Below are 17,500 nucleotides of genomic sequence, written 5' to 3'. Positions count from 1 at the left end.
CTGAACCTTGGACCAGCACAAAAAACTCACACAAAAACTATGAAAGTTCTGTGTGTTGCTGACTCTAAAACTTTATCAGTATTCAAATGTCTTTTTATTTTATCAGAAATACAAGTCATATAAAAGACTGTTTCAAAAATCATTTTGTAGACAGTCAAGCATTCTATGTACAACAGACTTTAAAATCTGAAATAGCGAAATCCACTGAGTTTTCTGATTGTATCTGTGGTAATAACAACTATGTAGTCAGTTTATAACGTTATGGCTCTGATTAATAATCTTACATACTATGTTTCCTGCTCTACCGTCTATAATATGACTAAAGAATTGCTATGACCCAAAAAATGACTGAGTTTGGAGTGTTTATATTAAACTAACTCTGATACACATAACTTCACATATTTGGCTATAAAAATGGTTTGTAAATAATACTAGATTTGAGAGGTTTCAACATTTCACCTTTCTCTTGCCAGTGCCACGAAGTCCAACCGTAATCAGGTCACGGTAGTCAACTTGATATTGCAAGAAGCAACATTGGTTTTCACTGACTATCTCTTAATACACTTAAAAAAAACAGTCCTTTAATGAGGAAAATCCCAATGAATAATGTCTATGACCTCGTCGTCACGGCAGAATTGGCAGTTCCAACTCACAAGCGATTTCCGTTCACCTGTGGCTTTGCTCTTCTGGAATGACACACTCATTATACTAACGATCTTGTTCTAGCAGTATGACTAGTTTATGTTTGTTATTTTGGTATGATTCGCCTCTGTTACACTCCAAAAAACCTATTCTATTATTTTTATATATATAAAGTTCTATCTCACAGACAAACACATGTACTCGTGTATACAAGAGCAACAGAAACACACACACGAACACTCGCATCCACTCTGCATTTGATCTGTATTGTCTTTTCTGTGAGTTACCTCCAAGCGCTGCAGCAGAGAGGAGCCATGTGGAACACAGTCTTTGGATTCAAATGGTAACAGAACTTAAGAACTTTGAGGGCTTGAGAACTTCCAGAACCAAAGAACTTTCAGAACTTAAGCACTTCCAGAACCTAAGCTCTTTCAGAACTTAAGCACTTCCAGAACCTAAGCTCTTTCAGAACTTAAGCTCTTTCAGAACTTAAGCACTTCCAGAACCTAAGCTCTTTCAGAACTTAAGCACTTCCAGAACCTAAGCTCTTTCAGAACTTAAGCACTTCCAGAACCTAAGCTCTTTCAGAACTTAAGCACTTCCAGAACCTAAGCTCTTTCAGAACTTAAGCACTTCCAGAACCTAAGCTCTTTCAGAACTTAAGCACTTCCAGAACCTAAGCTCTTTCAGAACTTAAGCACTTCCAGAACCTAAGCTCTTTCAGAACTTAAGCACTTCCAGAACCTAAGCTCTTTCAGAACTTAAGCTTGCGATGATCTCGGGTCCTCCCATTCACCCAGCATGTAGACGGAAGCCGTTCGCCGAAGAGCCGCTGCGTTAATGGCGGGGGATCCCATCTGCATCTCGCTGTTAGCTCTGGTTAGTGCCGAGAGGGTAGCCGCCTCCTTACCCTCGTCGGGCAGGAGTATTGGAGAGCCTCTGGTCGCAACTCTCTGCCCGGCCAGCACCACGCACCCGCTCTGTGCCGTCGCCGTTCGCACCTTGGAAGTCTCCGCGACTGCGGTGCGACTGAAGGCCGTCTGGATCTGGACGCTGCCGCTGTTCATCTCGTCGTATGTCGCATCGTTTTCCATCGGATCGCTGCGCCCGTCAGGAGGCGGCCTGACGAAGTGCCAGGAGGAGTCGTCTCCTTCCTTGCCTTCGCCCAGGAGCATGAGCGAACCCAAGGACCTTCTTGGGATCATGGCCGATGGCACTCCGGCATTCAGGAGCGTCTGCAGCTGCTGGTTTGGCGACAGGAGTGCGGGAATCTGTGATCCAACGTACGGCTGCGGTACCACTGGGGGCTGGCTCTTGGCCACGCCTCCGTGGCTCTCAGTTCGGAGCAAAACCAGGGAATGCGGCCTCTGAATGTTCCCATTCAAGTTGCTCTGATGGTAGTAGCTTTCGTCCAGCAAGGCCTGACTAAAAAACGCTTCACTCTCGTATAGCTGGGGGGAAATATCCGTCTGCGGGCATCCCGGGGGCATCGTCTGCAGGGCGGTCTTGGTCGTCGCCGTGGATTCCACCGTCCCATTAGGATCTGTCCTGGTAGACGCGTGGGGCTCGATGCCGCCGCTGTTCAGGCGGCTCACGATGCGAGACAGGAGCGTCCCCACGCTGGAATTTCTCGAGCCCGTGTCCAGGGGGCTGGAGGCGCACCTGTAAACACTCCCGTTCTTGCTACTGCTCTTGCTGTGCTTGGTGGAGCCGTTCCGCGCGCTGGACGCCGACTTCTTCACCGAGTTGAGCGGCGAAGCGCGCGTGGAAACCGTCCTCGCCGAAGAGTGGTGGTTGCGGGGAGGCGTCGAGGTGGTGGAGTGCGTGTGGGCCGAGGAGTGTGTGGAGTGCGTGTGTGTGGTCGGAGGACGTCTGCGCAGCGTGCCCGTGGTCAGTAGGGCTATCCAGGCAGCGCGAGCCTCGGGGTGCTGGGCTACACGCACAACGAAGATGATGAGGCCCTGCAGAGGGGTGGTGATGCAGAAGATGTACTGGAGAGTCAAGCGGGCCCAGCCGACGCTGATCGCTCCTGCGACCCACGTCACTCCCAACAGCGCTACCACAGTCACGGCGCCACGCACCTGCTCGGAAGCATAACAGTGAATTTGATTATTTGATTATGCATAGCATTAAATGGATAATCAAACTATAAACTCTACTGATAAGGGAAAAAAAGGATGCTAAGAATATAATCAGTGTTACCATACTGGCTCTTCACGTTATCCATACTTCTGCTTTCAGTGTATAAACTAAAATAAATATACATTAAAAAAAAACAACAACATCCAACTAAAACCCAATTCCTTCACAACAGCCAGACCATACTAAATTACAGCCAGAGACATCCCCAGCGGCCACGATACCTGTGCAAGAGTGACAGGTCCTTCCTTTTTAGGGGTGACTGAAGAGGAGTGGGCTTTGTGAGACCTGGGACGCCTCTGACAAAGCACTCGGGTCACCATCACAAACACGACGCAGTTCACAGCAAGCACACAGCAAATCGGTCCTGCAATGAGTTGAATTGAGGAATAGGAATTAAAGTAGCTAAAAAATATGTAAATATCATTGTTATCAAAATAAGAACAATAACAAGGTGGTTATAATAGGTACGGAAATATGTTTCATGTTCAAAACAGGGGCTTAAGTCTGAATATCTATACCCACACATATATTAAATCATAAAAAAAAATGAAAGGAAAGTACTGTATTACCCGTTATCATGCATCTCTTATACACAATAAAAAAACAAACAAACATATATTAGGTAACATTTTTCGAGTAACTCCCCTCCCCCTCCAGAAAAAAAACTAACGTAAAAAGAAATAACAGTACCTGATTCTTAATTATTTTTTCACTTACCCATATACGCTGCATAATATACAACGGCGTTGTGCCTCGGGTTGATGACGCAGAAATCCCGTTCTTCGTCCTGGTATACCCTGTAGTCCGCGGCCAAGGCAGCCACGACCACCAGCAAGGGGACTCCTGCGCGAAAAGAGGCACCGGCGTTCTTATGTGACGGATAATAAATATGGATTTTTTTTGAAAGATGGTATTCAGACTCAGGGATATGAACAAATGCTGGTGATTACACGCATGGACGCACGCACGGAGGGAGGAAATGAAACAAACAAACACGCACTCCTACACACACACACACACACACAAACAAACAAACACACACACACACACACACACACAAACACACACACACACACACAAACAAACACAAACACACAAACACACACACACAAACAAACACACACACACACAAACAAACACACACACACACACAAACAAACACACACACACAAACAAACACACACACACAAAAGCTCACCCCAAGCCCCGATCACTCTCTTGGCCATGAAGTGAGTTTCCGCCGACGCGAACACCGTGATGAGGAGCTGGTACATGTTGGCTGCTTCGACCAGCATCCAGGCGAAAGCGGCGAGGACGAGGTAGTGAAGCTGTGGCGGAGAGAGGATGAAAGGTGGTGTTAATCAAGGATGGTGCATTGAGAGAGAGAGAGAGAGAGAATTGAAGATTAGGATAGTGAGAAAAGAGGGGAGCAAAACATAGTGTGATGAAGGAAAATATGTCGACGATAGAGAGAATCAAAAACAGTGTAATGAAAGGTGGCACGTTAAGAAAAAGGGAGGTCTAAAAATATAGAACATATTGAGAACAAAGAAAGTGTTAGGTATTGAGATGGAATGACTGCAATTTTAGGGAAAAGAATTACAGACTAGTGAGGGGGGGTAAATGTAGTTTTTGGGAATATATTGCAGATTTAGGAATGTTTAATGAAGGAATTGCAGATTTAGGGAGAGAAATTGCAGACTAGGGATACTGTATGTTTAGAGAGAGAAAAAAAATGGGGTAGAATTGCATATGCAGGGAAAGAATTAAACACTTGGAAAAGAATGACGCCCTTACACATTTTGACTAAGATCATATAAAATGTCATATTAACAAGTAATGTAGTAGTTATGTGGTCTGTCATATATAAAATGAACAAAAAATCAAAACAAATCTGTATAGATTATACTTAAGAGGAAAGGGATCTTGAAAAAAAAAGGTAAAAGTCAAATAAAATAAACTCTGCATAAACATTAAGAAAAGACGAAACAAACTACAGGCTAAACTAAAATCCAAGAAAATAGAAATCTATATAAAAAAATGTATCTTCTATGGAAAAAATCGGACTCACCGCAGCTCCCAAGGCAGTGCAGGCTATAGACGTTGGTTTTACTTGAGTTGTGATGAAGAAAACGCAGTTCAGGAGCAGAAGAGCCAGGGAGAGATTCATCACAATTTTCCCGCTTCTGTCTCGATTCAAAGTCCTGTGTGGAAAGAGGGGAAAATCAATGAAAAATTATGAAAAAAGTCGAAACTCCTGTGTGGAATGAGGAAAAAAATGAAGAAGAAATAAAAAAAGTATATTATGTTCCTAAGATATCTTGATATAAAGCTTAATTGTAAAATACAAACAGACTAACGTATAAGTGAAAGGATATGTACTACCGACACAGTTAGAAAAAAAATCCGTGATGTTTCGGGTAAAACAAGATTTTTTCCAGACGGAATAATAATAAAAAAAAATCCTGAAATATTAGTCGAAGTCTTACTCGGAACCTCACGTAGCTCTCAATTTCTCGCCTGATGTGACTTTGTCTTGCCTCGAATTCCAAAACTTTTCTATCTTGAACGCCCACGCTCATCTCCTCTCCCTTACCCTCACAATAGCCACACTGAAACGATCGCCCTTCATCCACACCCACAATACCCACACAGTGACACTCCCACATCTGGTTCTGCCTTCCCCTCCCCTCCACCTCTACAATACCCACACTGAAATGCCCCCCTCCCCCCTCCTCCTCCCTTCTCCCTCCCCACAATATCCATACCCTTGACAACCCTCTATCCACACCCACAATACCCACACTCCTAACTGCCTCCCCCCTCCCTCCCTTCCTCCCCTCCCCATCACCCCCACCCCTACCTTACCTAAAAATAGCATAGGTAGCCACCGTGGCCGCTAGCCCCGCCGTGCTGAGTGCTAGGCCTACGTAGGTGATGACCGACAGAATCTTCTCGTGGACGCCGAGCGGGGAGGGCGTCGGGTCAAGGAGCACCGAGAACGCGGTCAGGTGGGAGGCGTGGCAGGTCGTGACCCCGTCCACGACTTGGGTCTCCATGCCGGCGCTTGACCAGTCTTGGGCTACGGGAGGAAGTGGGTTAGGCTGCTAGATATTGTGGTTATGGTGCCGATGATGATTATGATGGTGGTGGTGAGGGGAATTATGGTGGTGGTAGTGGGAATTGTGGTGGTGGTGGTGGGAATTGTGGTGGTGGTGGTGGGAATTGTGGTGGTGGTGGTGGGGGTTATGGTGGTGTTGATGATGGTGATGATGATGATGTGATGATGATGATGATAATGACGACGATGATGGTGATGATGATGGTGATAATGGTAATGGTGATGGTGATAATAATGATGGTGATGATGATAATGACGACGAAGATGGTAATGATGATGACGATGATGGTGATGATGATGGTAATAATGATGGTGATGGTGATGATAATGATGGTGATGATGATGAAGATGAAGACGAAGACGATGATGACGATGATAATTTCATGATTAACCCCACGGATCTTGATCTTTATCATACAATTTTAAACTAGTAATATTGCAATACAGCGAAAAAATACAAAACATGATACTCCCTCCCCCAGCACCTCATATAAAACATACCCAGAAAAAGAGAAAAGGGAAAAAAGGAGAAGAAAAGGGAAAAAAAGAGAAAAGGGGAAAAAAAGAGAAAGGGGAAAAATAAAGAGGGAAAAAAAGACAAAGGGAAAAAAGGAGAAGAAAAAGGGGGGGAAATAAGAAAAGGAATGTATGGGAAAAAAGAAGAAAAGGAAAGAAGACAAAAAGGGGGAAAAAACACAAAAAAGGGGAAAAGGGGAAAAGAGAAAAAGAGAAAAAGACAAAAAAGGAAAAAAATAAGAGGGAAAGGTAAAAAAAAAAAAGAACCGGGAAAAAATAGGAATGAAAGGGAAAAAGAGAAGAAAAGAGAAGAAAAAGAAAAGGTAAGGAAAGAAGAGAAGAAAAGGGAAAAAGGGAGAAAAAAAGAGAAAAAAAAAAAAAAGAAAAATTGGAAAAAAAAAAAAAAAAAAAAAGAAGAAAAAAAGTAAAAAAGGGGGAAAAAAAAAAGAAAAAAAAAAAAAAAAAAAAAAATTATACGAAAAAAAAAAAAAAAAAAAAAAAAAAAAAAAAAAAAAAAAAAAAACAATTTACTCTAGAAAACAAAAGCAAAGCCAACAATTTACTCTAGAAAAAAAACATTTATTTTAAAAAAGCAAAAACAAAGCCAACCATTTACTTTAAAAAAGCAAAAACAAAGCCAACCATTTACTCTAGGAAAAAAAAACAAAAAACAACCATTTACTTTAAAAAAGCAAAAACAAAGCCAACCATTTACTCTAAAAAAAAAAAAAATAAATAAATAAATAAAGCCAACCATTTATTTAAAAAAAGCAAAAACAAAGCCAACCATTTACTCTAGAAAAAAAAAGCCAACCATTTACTCTATATAAAAAAAAAACAGAACTAGAACTAGAAAAACCAAGCTGCTGACCTGAATGCCACCGTCTCCCCCGGATCCAGAGGGACGCTCTCGGTGAAGCTGTTGATGGTGCCGACCAACTGCTGAGTGATGTTGCTCGCCTTGTCCCCCTCCGCCACCACCGAGTCGTTCACCTCCATCATGTTGCTGATCGCGGACACCATGTTCGTGGCGACCTGGCGGCGGGAGAGAGAGGGTCGCGGCATGAGATTGGATTGGGAGGGGGAAGGGGTGGGGGAGAGGGAGTGAGGGAGAGGGGGGAGGGAGGGAGGGAGGGAGGGAGATGGGCACAGTGAGGGAGGAGGGAGGAGAGTGAGGGAGGAAGGAGAATGAAAGAGAGAGGGAGAGAGAGAGAGAGAGAGAGAGAGAGAGAGAGAGAGAGAGAGAGAGAGAGAGAGAGAGAGAGAGAGAGAGAGAGAGAGAGAGAGAGAGAGAGAGAGAAAGAGAGAGAGAAAGAGAGAGAGAAAGAGAGAAAGAGAGAAAGAGAGAGAGAGAGAGATCACACTGGCAAGGCAAAAAACACACTCATAACCACCTCTTTCCCACTTTGCACACAGAATAGCACCCTTATGAGCAAGAAACAACCAAGAAGGAGACGGGCATTCCGTGCGCCCTTCCGCGGAGACGACACTCACCGCTCGGTCGTGGAGCGCGTGTTCAACCAGCTTGGCCAGCTCTTTGGCGGCGCGCGTGAACACGGCGGGGCTGACGCTTGCGGGAGAAGCGGTGAGCGTCGCGATGTTCATGGCCGTGTTCTCTGCCGCTTGCGCCTCCTTGCCGCGGCATAGCAATGTGTCGGGTTCCTGCCACACGACCGTTCCGTTCGGGAGTAGCACACACGAGCGGACTGCACCCACCTTCGAATGGCTTCTGGCTGGGCCGACGTTCGTGCTCGTCGGTGCGCGGTCGGGTTGGTCGGGTTGGTCTGGTTGATCAGAATGGTCGGGTTGATCAGGTTGGTCGGGTTGATCGGCTTTCTGCAGCTTCATTATTTCCGAACCGAAGACCGGGATGGCTCTCGGGGATCCGGCATTGGCGCTTGAGGCTTGCTCTTCGCTTGCTTCTGAGTCAGCTGCTTTGTCTGGCGGACTGCCGCTTTGGGAAGGACCGTTTTCGGAACTGCCGGACTGCCGTTCGACGCCGGATCCTGAATGCCCTTGGACTTCGTCACTGAGACTTTGCAAACTGGAGATGCTTACTTCTGGCCGGCCAGGAAGGGTCTCGCCGATACGCGGTTGTTCGCGAGCCTTTCCGACGAAGGTTTGATGCTGTGACGCCGTCTCGCCAATTCTCGGATACTCAGATGCGCTCTCTCCAATCCTAGGATGCTCAGAAGGACTCTCTCCGATTCGAGGATGCTCTGAAACACTCTCCCCAATCCTCGGATGCTCTGATATTCTCTCCCCAATCCTGGGGAGATCAGACGCACTTTCTCCAATCCTTGGATGCTCAATAACCTCGGTTCCGCTAATCGTCTGCTCCGCCATCTTCGCCCCAATCCTCGGCTGTTCGACAAACGTCTCTCCAATCCTGGGCAGGTCCGGAGCCTCTCCGATCCTCAGCTGACCGCCGGAGGGACTGACGAACTGGCGTCCTCTCCTCGGGGGGCTGTCAACGGCCCCCTCGCCGATGCGGGGCTGCGCGACCGGCGTCTGCTTCTGCGCCCGAAAGCCCCTGGCCCGCTGCCTTCCCCTAGGGCGCTGAGTGCCGCCAAGCCCCTGCTCCCGCTGTGAGTCCTGTCCGGCGTCGTCTGGGGCGCCCTCCTCCTGCCCCGCCTGCATCTGCTGCTTCCTTCGGTGAAGACGTCGTCCCGCGCGCCTTGGGACCGCACCTCGCAGACGGGACGTGATCAAGCGTCTTCTCGCCCCATGGTAGTCCTTCAAGAAAACACAGGATATCAGTACTTATGTTATTCATATATATATATATATATTATATATATATATATAATATATATATTATATATATATATATATATATATATATATATATATATATATATATATATATATAATCATTTGTAATTCTAGAATTAGGGAGTAATGGTAAAGAGTAAGGAAGAGAAGAAAAAGGAGGTCGCCTAACCTTCTGAGAGGAGGATCCGCGAGAGAAGTCGAAGGCCCCCGCGTGCGCCGCAACGTCGCGCGTCCTCCTGCTGATGCGGAACCTGCCGCCCTGCCACTCGGCCTGCGTCGTAAACTCGTCCGAGTGCGGCAGCAGCGTCGGGCTCGTCTCGAACTCGTCCTCGTACTCCAGGGACATTTCCCCCGAGGACACAAGAGCAGAGGCCTCGTGTGACGCCCCCGAGGACACAAGAGCAGAGGCCTCGTGCGACGCCCCCGAGGACACAAGAGCAGAGGCCTCGTGCGACGCCCCCGAGGACACAAGAGCAGAGGCCTCGTGCGACGCCCCCGAGGACACAAGAGCAGAAGCCTCGTGCGACGCCCCCGAGGACGTGTCCCCAGAAGGCAGCTCGGCGGCGACGGGACGTGCTGACGGCGGGATCTCGGCGATGTTCATCCTGAGGCCGTACGTGCACGACAGGGTGGTCGTCTGGCCGTGGCGAGTCGCGGGCCAGTGGAACTCCCCCGTGTCGAGGACGGTGGTGTGGGCGGGGCACGACTCTGGCGGAGAGAGGGAGGGCTAGAGAGGGGCGTGTAGGGATGAGAGGAGGAGGGGGAGGGGCTGTGGCAAGCGACGCTGTGGAGACGGAGACAGAGAGAGAGAGAGAGAGAGAAAGAGAAGGAATGTTCAAGCAGCTGACACGACAAGATAAGCTTTGCGATCGAGAAAATCCATGCATTACTCATACACTCAAACGGAAATACTAATAACCAAGTTGTTTATTATGAAAGCCCCCGGAGGACATGCGAACTCACTCCATTATACCAGAGCCATAATCATAATCATTTAGAAAGAAAATAAGAAAAAAGAGAGGAGAAGAGAGAGAGAGAGAGAGAGAGGGAGAGAAAGAGCGCAACCATCAGTCGAAGAGAGACTACTGAACAACAATCAAATATCAACTTCTGCTGCGACTACTCTAAACAACTAACAAGTGTTATGTGAAATCTGTTATCGAGTTTAAAATCTATATCTAAAACTAGACCAATTACTCCCATTGCTTCAAACGAAAGCTAAAATATGTGAAAAGATATAAAAGATATAAGTGGACTGGAAACATGCATTTAAAAAATAAATTTCTAGCTACATATGCTTTTCTACATCTAATTACATCTACATCTAAATGTTTATCTTAATCTAATTAACTAAGGTGAAATATATACACAAATGGACGTAAGATTAACTATGGATAAGTATCTATCCTATAGTCATAGAAAAAGGACGAGAATTAGGTATAACTAAACAAAAACTCAAAGATTAACTAAATACATAAACCAAGAGATTAACAAAGACAAATTTATTGAAAATTACTATGCCTCTTGTTTCTTATAGAATAGATGCTATAGAAATGTCTTGAGTATGAGTCTAATGTTGAAATTTTTTTTGAAAAAAAGATACATCTAACACCTTTACATAACACATTGAAAAAAAAAAATAGAAAAAAGAAAAAAGAAGACGACGAGAAAAGAAAAGCAGAACGAAAGAAAACACCCATCCCACAAATTCTCACAAGTAAAACACAACAAATCACTTTAACCAAAAAAAAAAGGTTAAAAAATAGCCACTTTAACGCAGTAACCCCCCAAAAGAAACAGAAGAGCAAAAAAGAGAGAGCTAAAAAAAATATGGAGTCATCGAAATTCCGGGAGAAGAAAGTGGCATTCTCACACTCGCCGACTTACCTGGGATTTCGCAAACTCGGCCCTTATACCCGAGGCTACAGTCGCACACGTAGTCATCAAGGCCATCAATGCAGGTGGCGCCATTGAGGCAGGGAGAGGAGGCACACTCGTCTGGAAGGGTGGCTCTTTGAGGCGGCGGAAGTTAGCGGTTATCGAGGTGGAGGAGGTGGAGGAGGTGGAGGCAGAGGTGGTGGAGGTGGAGGTGGAGACAGAGAGGTGGAAGTAGAGGAGGTGGTGGAAGACAGAGAGGTGGTGGAAGGGGAGGTAGAGGAGGTAGTGGAGGGGGAGGTAGAGGAGGTGGTGGAAGGGAAGGTAGAGGTAGAGGAAATGGAAGGGGAGGTGGAGGAGGTGGAGTTGAGGAGGAAGTGGAAGTAGAGGAGGGAGTGGAGGTGGTGGTAGAGGGGGAGGTAGAGAAGGCGGAGGCAGAGGTGGGAGGAGGTGGAGGTAAAGGAGGAGAAAGTGGGAGGTAGAGGAGATGGAGGTGGAGGTAGAGGAGGAAGTAGAGGTGAAGCTAGAAGAGAAAGTGGAGGTGGAGGTGGAGGGGGAGAGGGAGGGAGAGATAGAGGTGGAGGTAAAGGTGGAGGTAAAGGTGGAAGTAAAGGTGGAGGACGGGGAGAGGAAGTGGGAGGTAGAGAAGTAGATGAAGGTGGAGAAGGTAGAGGGGGAGGGGAAGATATTGGTGAAGGAGGTGGAGGAGTATGAGGAGGAAGAGGAAAAGGAGGTGGAGGTGGAGGAGGAGGAATAGGAGTAGGAGTAGGAGCAGGAAGAGCGGGACCTCTTGGAATAAGGGAAAGGGTTAAGAGGAATGACACGGAGCTTCTAAAACCTTCATTAATGCAGACCTTCGCAGTCATCTGGGTTCACTTGGGAAGCACGACAGAAAGGGAGGGAGATGAAAAGGGAGAGGGAGAATGAGAGGGAGGGGGAGAAGGAGAGGGAGGGGGAGAGGGAGAGGGAGAGGGAGAGGGAGAGGGAGAGGGAGAGGGAGAGGGAGAGGGAGAGGGAGGGGGAGAGGGAGGGGGAGGGGGAGGGGGAGAAGGAGAGGGAGGGAGAGGGGAAGGGGGAGGGGGAGAGGGAGGGGGAAATGAAGGAGGAGAAGGAGAGGGAGAAGGAGTGGGAGAAGGAGAGGGAGGGGGAGAAGGAAAGGGTGAGGGAGGGGAGGTGGAGAGGGAGAGGAAGGAGGAAATGAAAGAGGAGGAGGAGAAAGAAACGGAGAAGGAGAATGAGAGGAAAAGGGTGGGAGAGGGAGAGGGAGAGGGAGGGGGAGATGGAGAGGGAGGGGGAGGAAGAAGAGGTGGGAGAGGGAGAGGAGAGAGAGGAGAAAGAAGAAAGGAGAGGAGAGAAGAGAGAGGAGGGAGAGAAGAGAGAGGAGGGAGAGGGAGAGGGGGAGAGGGAGAGGGAGAAGGAGAGGAATAGGAAGAAGGAGAAATAAGAGAAGGAAGAGAAGGAGAAGAAGGTGAAAAAGTAGAAGGACAAAAAGGAGAAAGAAGAGGAGCAGGGGGAGGGGGAGAAGGAGAAGGAGAAGGAGAGGGAGGGAGGGAGGGAGGGAGGGAGGGAGGGAGGGAGGGAGAGAGAGAGAGAGAGAGAGAGAGAGAGAGCGAGTAAGAGAAAGAGAGAGAGACAGAGAAATGAAAGAAAGGAAATAAAAAAGAAAAAAAGAAAAAAAAAAGAAAGAAAAAGAGGGAAGGAGAGGAGGAACAAAGACAAAAGAAAAAGAAGGGCAAAGAGAGAAATAGAAAGAAAGGAAATGAAAGAATAAGTCCGAGAGGAGAAAGAGTTTGTCTATAATATTATATGCTAGTTTACTTAGACACAACATATATGTGTATATTTACTTATGTTAGTACAGCAAAGCCAATTTTTTCCCCATTAATGTTTAAGTTAAGGGAAAGGGAAGCACAAGCTCTATTTTTAACCAATGATTAGTATTTGTTATTTAACTTTGTGACGTATTTTTTTTTTGTTTTGTTTATGATTTAGACCTGTAAACAAACTGCGATATATATATATATTTATGACTAGGTGCAACTACAGCTATACTATGAATGCATTTTTTTTATAGATTTTTCTGTGTTCTTCATTAGAGTGGAAGGCTAGTGACAAAAATATATAAAATCTGTAATGTAAAAATCTGTATAAGTAACTATGTAAATAAATTTGTGGATCAGTGTAATTCTTAACATTTAACAAAAAATCTCACTACAGACACACACACACTAAAAGAATACCTTCAAAAACAACAACAACAAAAACAAAGACACCGACAAATGCAAAAGGAACCGGATAAGGCGTACTAAAAAACAAAAAAACTTATAGATGTTTTCCTTCAGTTCCCCCTCATCCCCTCATCTTATGTTACGGATTGTCTTGTCAAGGTTTATACAGTGAGATTCTTAACGACATCTCCCCTTCATCCGCGCCATAAAAAACAAACCTCAGAATAAAAAAAAAAAAAAAAAAAAAAAAAAAAAATCACCTTAAAAAATCAAGCTCACCTAAATCAACGTCACAGGTCTCGCCACCCAGAAGCACACACATGCCAAAAAAAGTGCTTTCTATGAAAAAATATACCAATTCTTAAAAAAAAAACATTATACACCCCCTAAAACAACAAAAACAACAACTAAAACTTCTTAAAACCTCACCTTAGAGAACCTCAAACTCACCTAAATTGACGTCACAGGTCTTGCCACGCAGAAACACACAGGTGAAATAATAATAATAAAAAATCCTTAATTTTACACACACACACACACACACACACACACACACATACACACACACACACACACACATACACACACACACACACACCCTACCCCAGAGAACAGAACAAAACACAACAAAACAAAACAAAAAACAAAAACAAGCTTCCAAAACCCTCAAAACCTCAAAACTCACCTAAAATCCACATCACAGGGTCTAACCACCCCTTAGCAAAACCCTAAAACATACCAAGCATCCCCAAAATAACCTCACCTAAGAAGAAGTCGACCCCGAACTCACCTAGATCGACGTCACAGACCTTGCCGCCCCAACCCCGCGGGCATTCACACGCGAAGTCGTTGATTTTGTCGATGCAAGGCCCCCTTCTGCAAGGACTCGATGCACACTCGTCGATCTCAGCTTGGCACAGTCGACCTGGCGTTGTGGAGTGAGGGATAGAGAGAGAGAGATGATGATGATAATAATAGGGATAATAACGAGAAATAGGAGAAATGGGAGGTGGAGGGATGCGCTGGTAGGGGAGAAGGGAGAGGGGAGGGGGGAAGGGGGGGTGGAGGGTTAATCCTTGTCGTCTGTTGGATTTTAAATATATTTGCAACATCTACAAACATGCAACGATATAATTCGCTGAAATGTATATAAACTAACTTAAGAATCCTCGGCAAATGTAAACAAATTAATCTGATCAGTGTTATCAAGAAGGAAATCAATGGTAATCATTATCAAGGTTGTCATATATCACAAGAATCATAAAATTATATATTGTAAAACGCAAATAAAACAATGGTATATAAAAATTTCATCTACGTCTATATGTATATGTATAATGCAAATCTAAATACAGCAATAGAAAATCAAATGATAACTACAATAACATTTTTAATGATAATTATCATCCTCCAAATTATAATAATAGATGTTAATAGATAACAATAGCGGTTATGATAATAATGCTAATATAACAGTAATAATAATGACAATAATAATAATAATAATTATCACTATAGTAACAATAGCACAAGCAACCATAACAAAAAATATGATTATTCATAGCACACATTTATTAGTGAAATACATGATGGTTAAGTCTATTAATTAGACTTATCATTTCAAAGCATAAAAGCCATTCAATTAACAAGAAAAAATATAACATGCATTAAAAAAAATATATATTATATATATATATATATATATATATATATATATATATATATATATACATAATTAACATCTTATCTATTTCCATTATTTTATTATTTAATCTATATTACAAATGGTTGTACAAAGTTTCGGTAATGCATTAAGTTGACTATTTAATTCACTACATCTTTTTATGCATCTATTTAATTAAAAAAGTAATTCAGTCCCACTGTCTTAATCTAATAAAGATGACTAAGTCTAAATCAGTTGATAAGATAAATAATAATTCAGTAATAATAATAATTTTAATAACAAATAATATTTTTTATGCATCCATTTAGAAGGTAATTCAGTCCCACTATCCTAAAACTATCTAATAAAGACGACTAAGTCTAAATAAGTCGATAATCTAAATAATAATGTTAATAACATAAAGAGCAAAGAGATACAGCGTGTGTGTCTACCTGTATAGCCTGGCATGCAGAGACATGTGAACTCTGCAACCCCGTCTCGACAGGTGCCGCCATTGAGGCAAGGGGAGCTGTTGCACTCGTCTATGTTCACCTCACATGTCTCTCCTTTTTGAGGGGGATAGTGAGTTATGAGGCATTAGTATGAGGTTGTGATGAGGCACTGGATTCGGTACAGGTCGATCCAGTATGAATGAACGAATGACGAGTTTTGAAATCTTTCGTGCAGATCTGATGAGAAGGTGAAAGCAAAATGTCTGCGAATGATGTTTTCTAGTTTCAGTTACGAAAAGCTCGATTTTTTTTGCTATATAAAAAAAAAAAAAATGTTTTTTCTTGAAGGAGAAAAAAAATCTGTTAAGTCTCCCTGATATCAAAGGGAGTTTCGAATGGATGAGAGATTCATGCTGAGAAATATTAATTGCAAGTTTCCTCTGGCATTGCAGAGTGATCTTCCCATGGTATAATGAAGGGCACTAGCCATTCAGATATTGCATACTGAAAGCAACGAAACGAGGTTATGCAAAATATTCATATATGATGATAAAAATGTACTCCAGAAACCTAGACTCTTTTTTGTAAAGTAATATCTAAGTGACACCAAGAGTTACATAATGAAGATCAAGTTAATTTCACAAATCATAAAAGCCAAGCTGTGATACCAAATCAAAGCTTTCAAGTAAAAAAAGCCGTTACCATGATTCAAATAAACACTAATAAAACATATATGAAATTCACGTTACAAAGCTATCAATATCAACACCCATTTCCTAAAGACTAAACAAAAATCAAATCTCACAGATATATAAAAACCCTACTCGTAACACCAAAAGAAAAACAATACATAGGCCTATCCACCATGTTAGTCAGCCAACGCACTGTAACCTACCTGTATACCCTTCTGTACAGTTACAGGTGAAATCTGTGTCGGTCAAATTAGTACAGGCACTTCCGTGAAGACAAGGGCTTGATGCACAGGGATCCTGACGCTCACATGTACCGCCGAAGAAGCCGAAAGGACACAGGCAAGTGTACTCCCCGCTTTCCTGACTGTTGGGTTGAAGGACTCATTAGGTCTTGGAATGGGGGGGGGGGGGTGTCTTGGTGTACGGGATTGTTTGCTTGTTTGTGTGTGTGTATGTTTGTGGAAGTGTGTGTTTGTATAGATGTATGTGTTTGTGTTTTTTTATTTGTGTGTGTTTGTATAGATGTATGTTTTCGTGTTTTTTATATGTGTGTGTGTTTTGTTTTTGTAATTGCTTTCTGATCTAAATAAAATCCATAAGGTAGATATACATGAGGACATTTTAATCATTTATGCTTTGAACCTAATTTATTATATAAATAAAAAGTGAAGTACTGGAAAAAAAATATATATTTCATAAATTGGCACAAGCTGTATCAAGTTATGACAAGAAAAAAACATTTCAGTGCATAAAAAGGGAGAACTACAACAAGTACATTTTACAAGTATATAGTAAAAATACATTATACATTATCTGTCTCCATTACGTTATGAAAATAGATCTGTCAAACTCAAATCACCGAAACTAATTTTTTATGCCATTCTGTTGACAAATATCTAAACATAGGAAAACATAAAGTGACCGAAAATATTATCACAGTACAAATAATCCAAATACATTTTAACATGATTATCACAAGCAAATAAATACAATTACAAATTCAACAGCAGCAAAAATTAATTCCATATCACAAAAAGCTAAGAAAATCAAAATGAACAGGCGCCTCCACAACCACATTCGCCACTGAGCGTCCGAAGCACATGTCGAAACGTGTTTCAGATCCAAGAGTCGAAACTAACGGTTCACACTCTCCTGGTAAAGCTCAGTGGTGATGTGTGTGAATTTCGACTGAACAATGTCTACGAAAATTCATACCATACTGGATACGGAAGCAAAATATTGAGGAGTGCTTAAGTATTAGAAAAAATATATATATATTGTATTATACAACTACATTTTCTACTGAGTGATAGCAGGACGAACATAGAAGAAAAAAATCGTATGATTAAATGGATAGATGAGAATCTACGACACTATGTGAGAAATACCGAAGA

At 43.4% G+C, this 17,500-nt stretch overlaps 1 protein-coding gene across 1 annotated transcript in view; it reads right to left on the bottom strand.

Moving 5' to 3' along the window:
• LOC122256738 (uncharacterized) overlaps positions 1-17,500 on the bottom strand; it is a 196,946-nt gene that overhangs the window by 551 nt on the left and 178,895 nt on the right. The window contains exons 11-24 of the mRNA XM_086540249.1: positions 16,310-16,470; positions 15,415-15,528; positions 14,090-14,224; positions 11,084-11,194; positions 9,366-9,904; positions 7,916-9,157; positions 7,293-7,456; positions 7,064-7,071; positions 5,653-5,866; positions 4,856-4,988; positions 3,983-4,112; positions 3,502-3,627; positions 3,006-3,148; positions 1-2,723 (exon numbers count right to left, since the gene is read on the bottom strand). The exon at positions 1-2,723 is cut by the window's left edge and continues 551 nt beyond it. Of these exons, the coding sequence (XP_086396375.1) occupies positions 1,404-2,723; positions 3,006-3,148; positions 3,502-3,627; positions 3,983-4,112; positions 4,856-4,988; positions 5,653-5,866; positions 7,064-7,071; positions 7,293-7,456; positions 7,916-9,157; positions 9,366-9,904; positions 11,084-11,194; positions 14,090-14,224; positions 15,415-15,528; positions 16,310-16,470 (4,540 nt within the window). The 3' untranslated portion in view covers positions 1-1,403. The remainder of the gene's footprint in view (positions 2,724-3,005; positions 3,149-3,501; positions 3,628-3,982; positions 4,113-4,855; positions 4,989-5,652; positions 5,867-7,063; positions 7,072-7,292; positions 7,457-7,915; positions 9,158-9,365; positions 9,905-11,083; positions 11,195-14,089; positions 14,225-15,414; positions 15,529-16,309; positions 16,471-17,500) is intronic.

The sequence above is a fragment of the Penaeus japonicus genome, unplaced genomic scaffold (assembly GCF_977035675.1).
Source record: "Penaeus japonicus unplaced genomic scaffold, GWHDUDI00000001_assembly GWHDUDI00000009, whole genome shotgun sequence".
In the NCBI taxonomy this organism is placed as follows: domain Eukaryota; kingdom Metazoa; phylum Arthropoda; class Malacostraca; order Decapoda; family Penaeidae; genus Penaeus; species Penaeus japonicus.
This window is presented reverse-complemented; position numbering and strand designations above follow the sequence as displayed.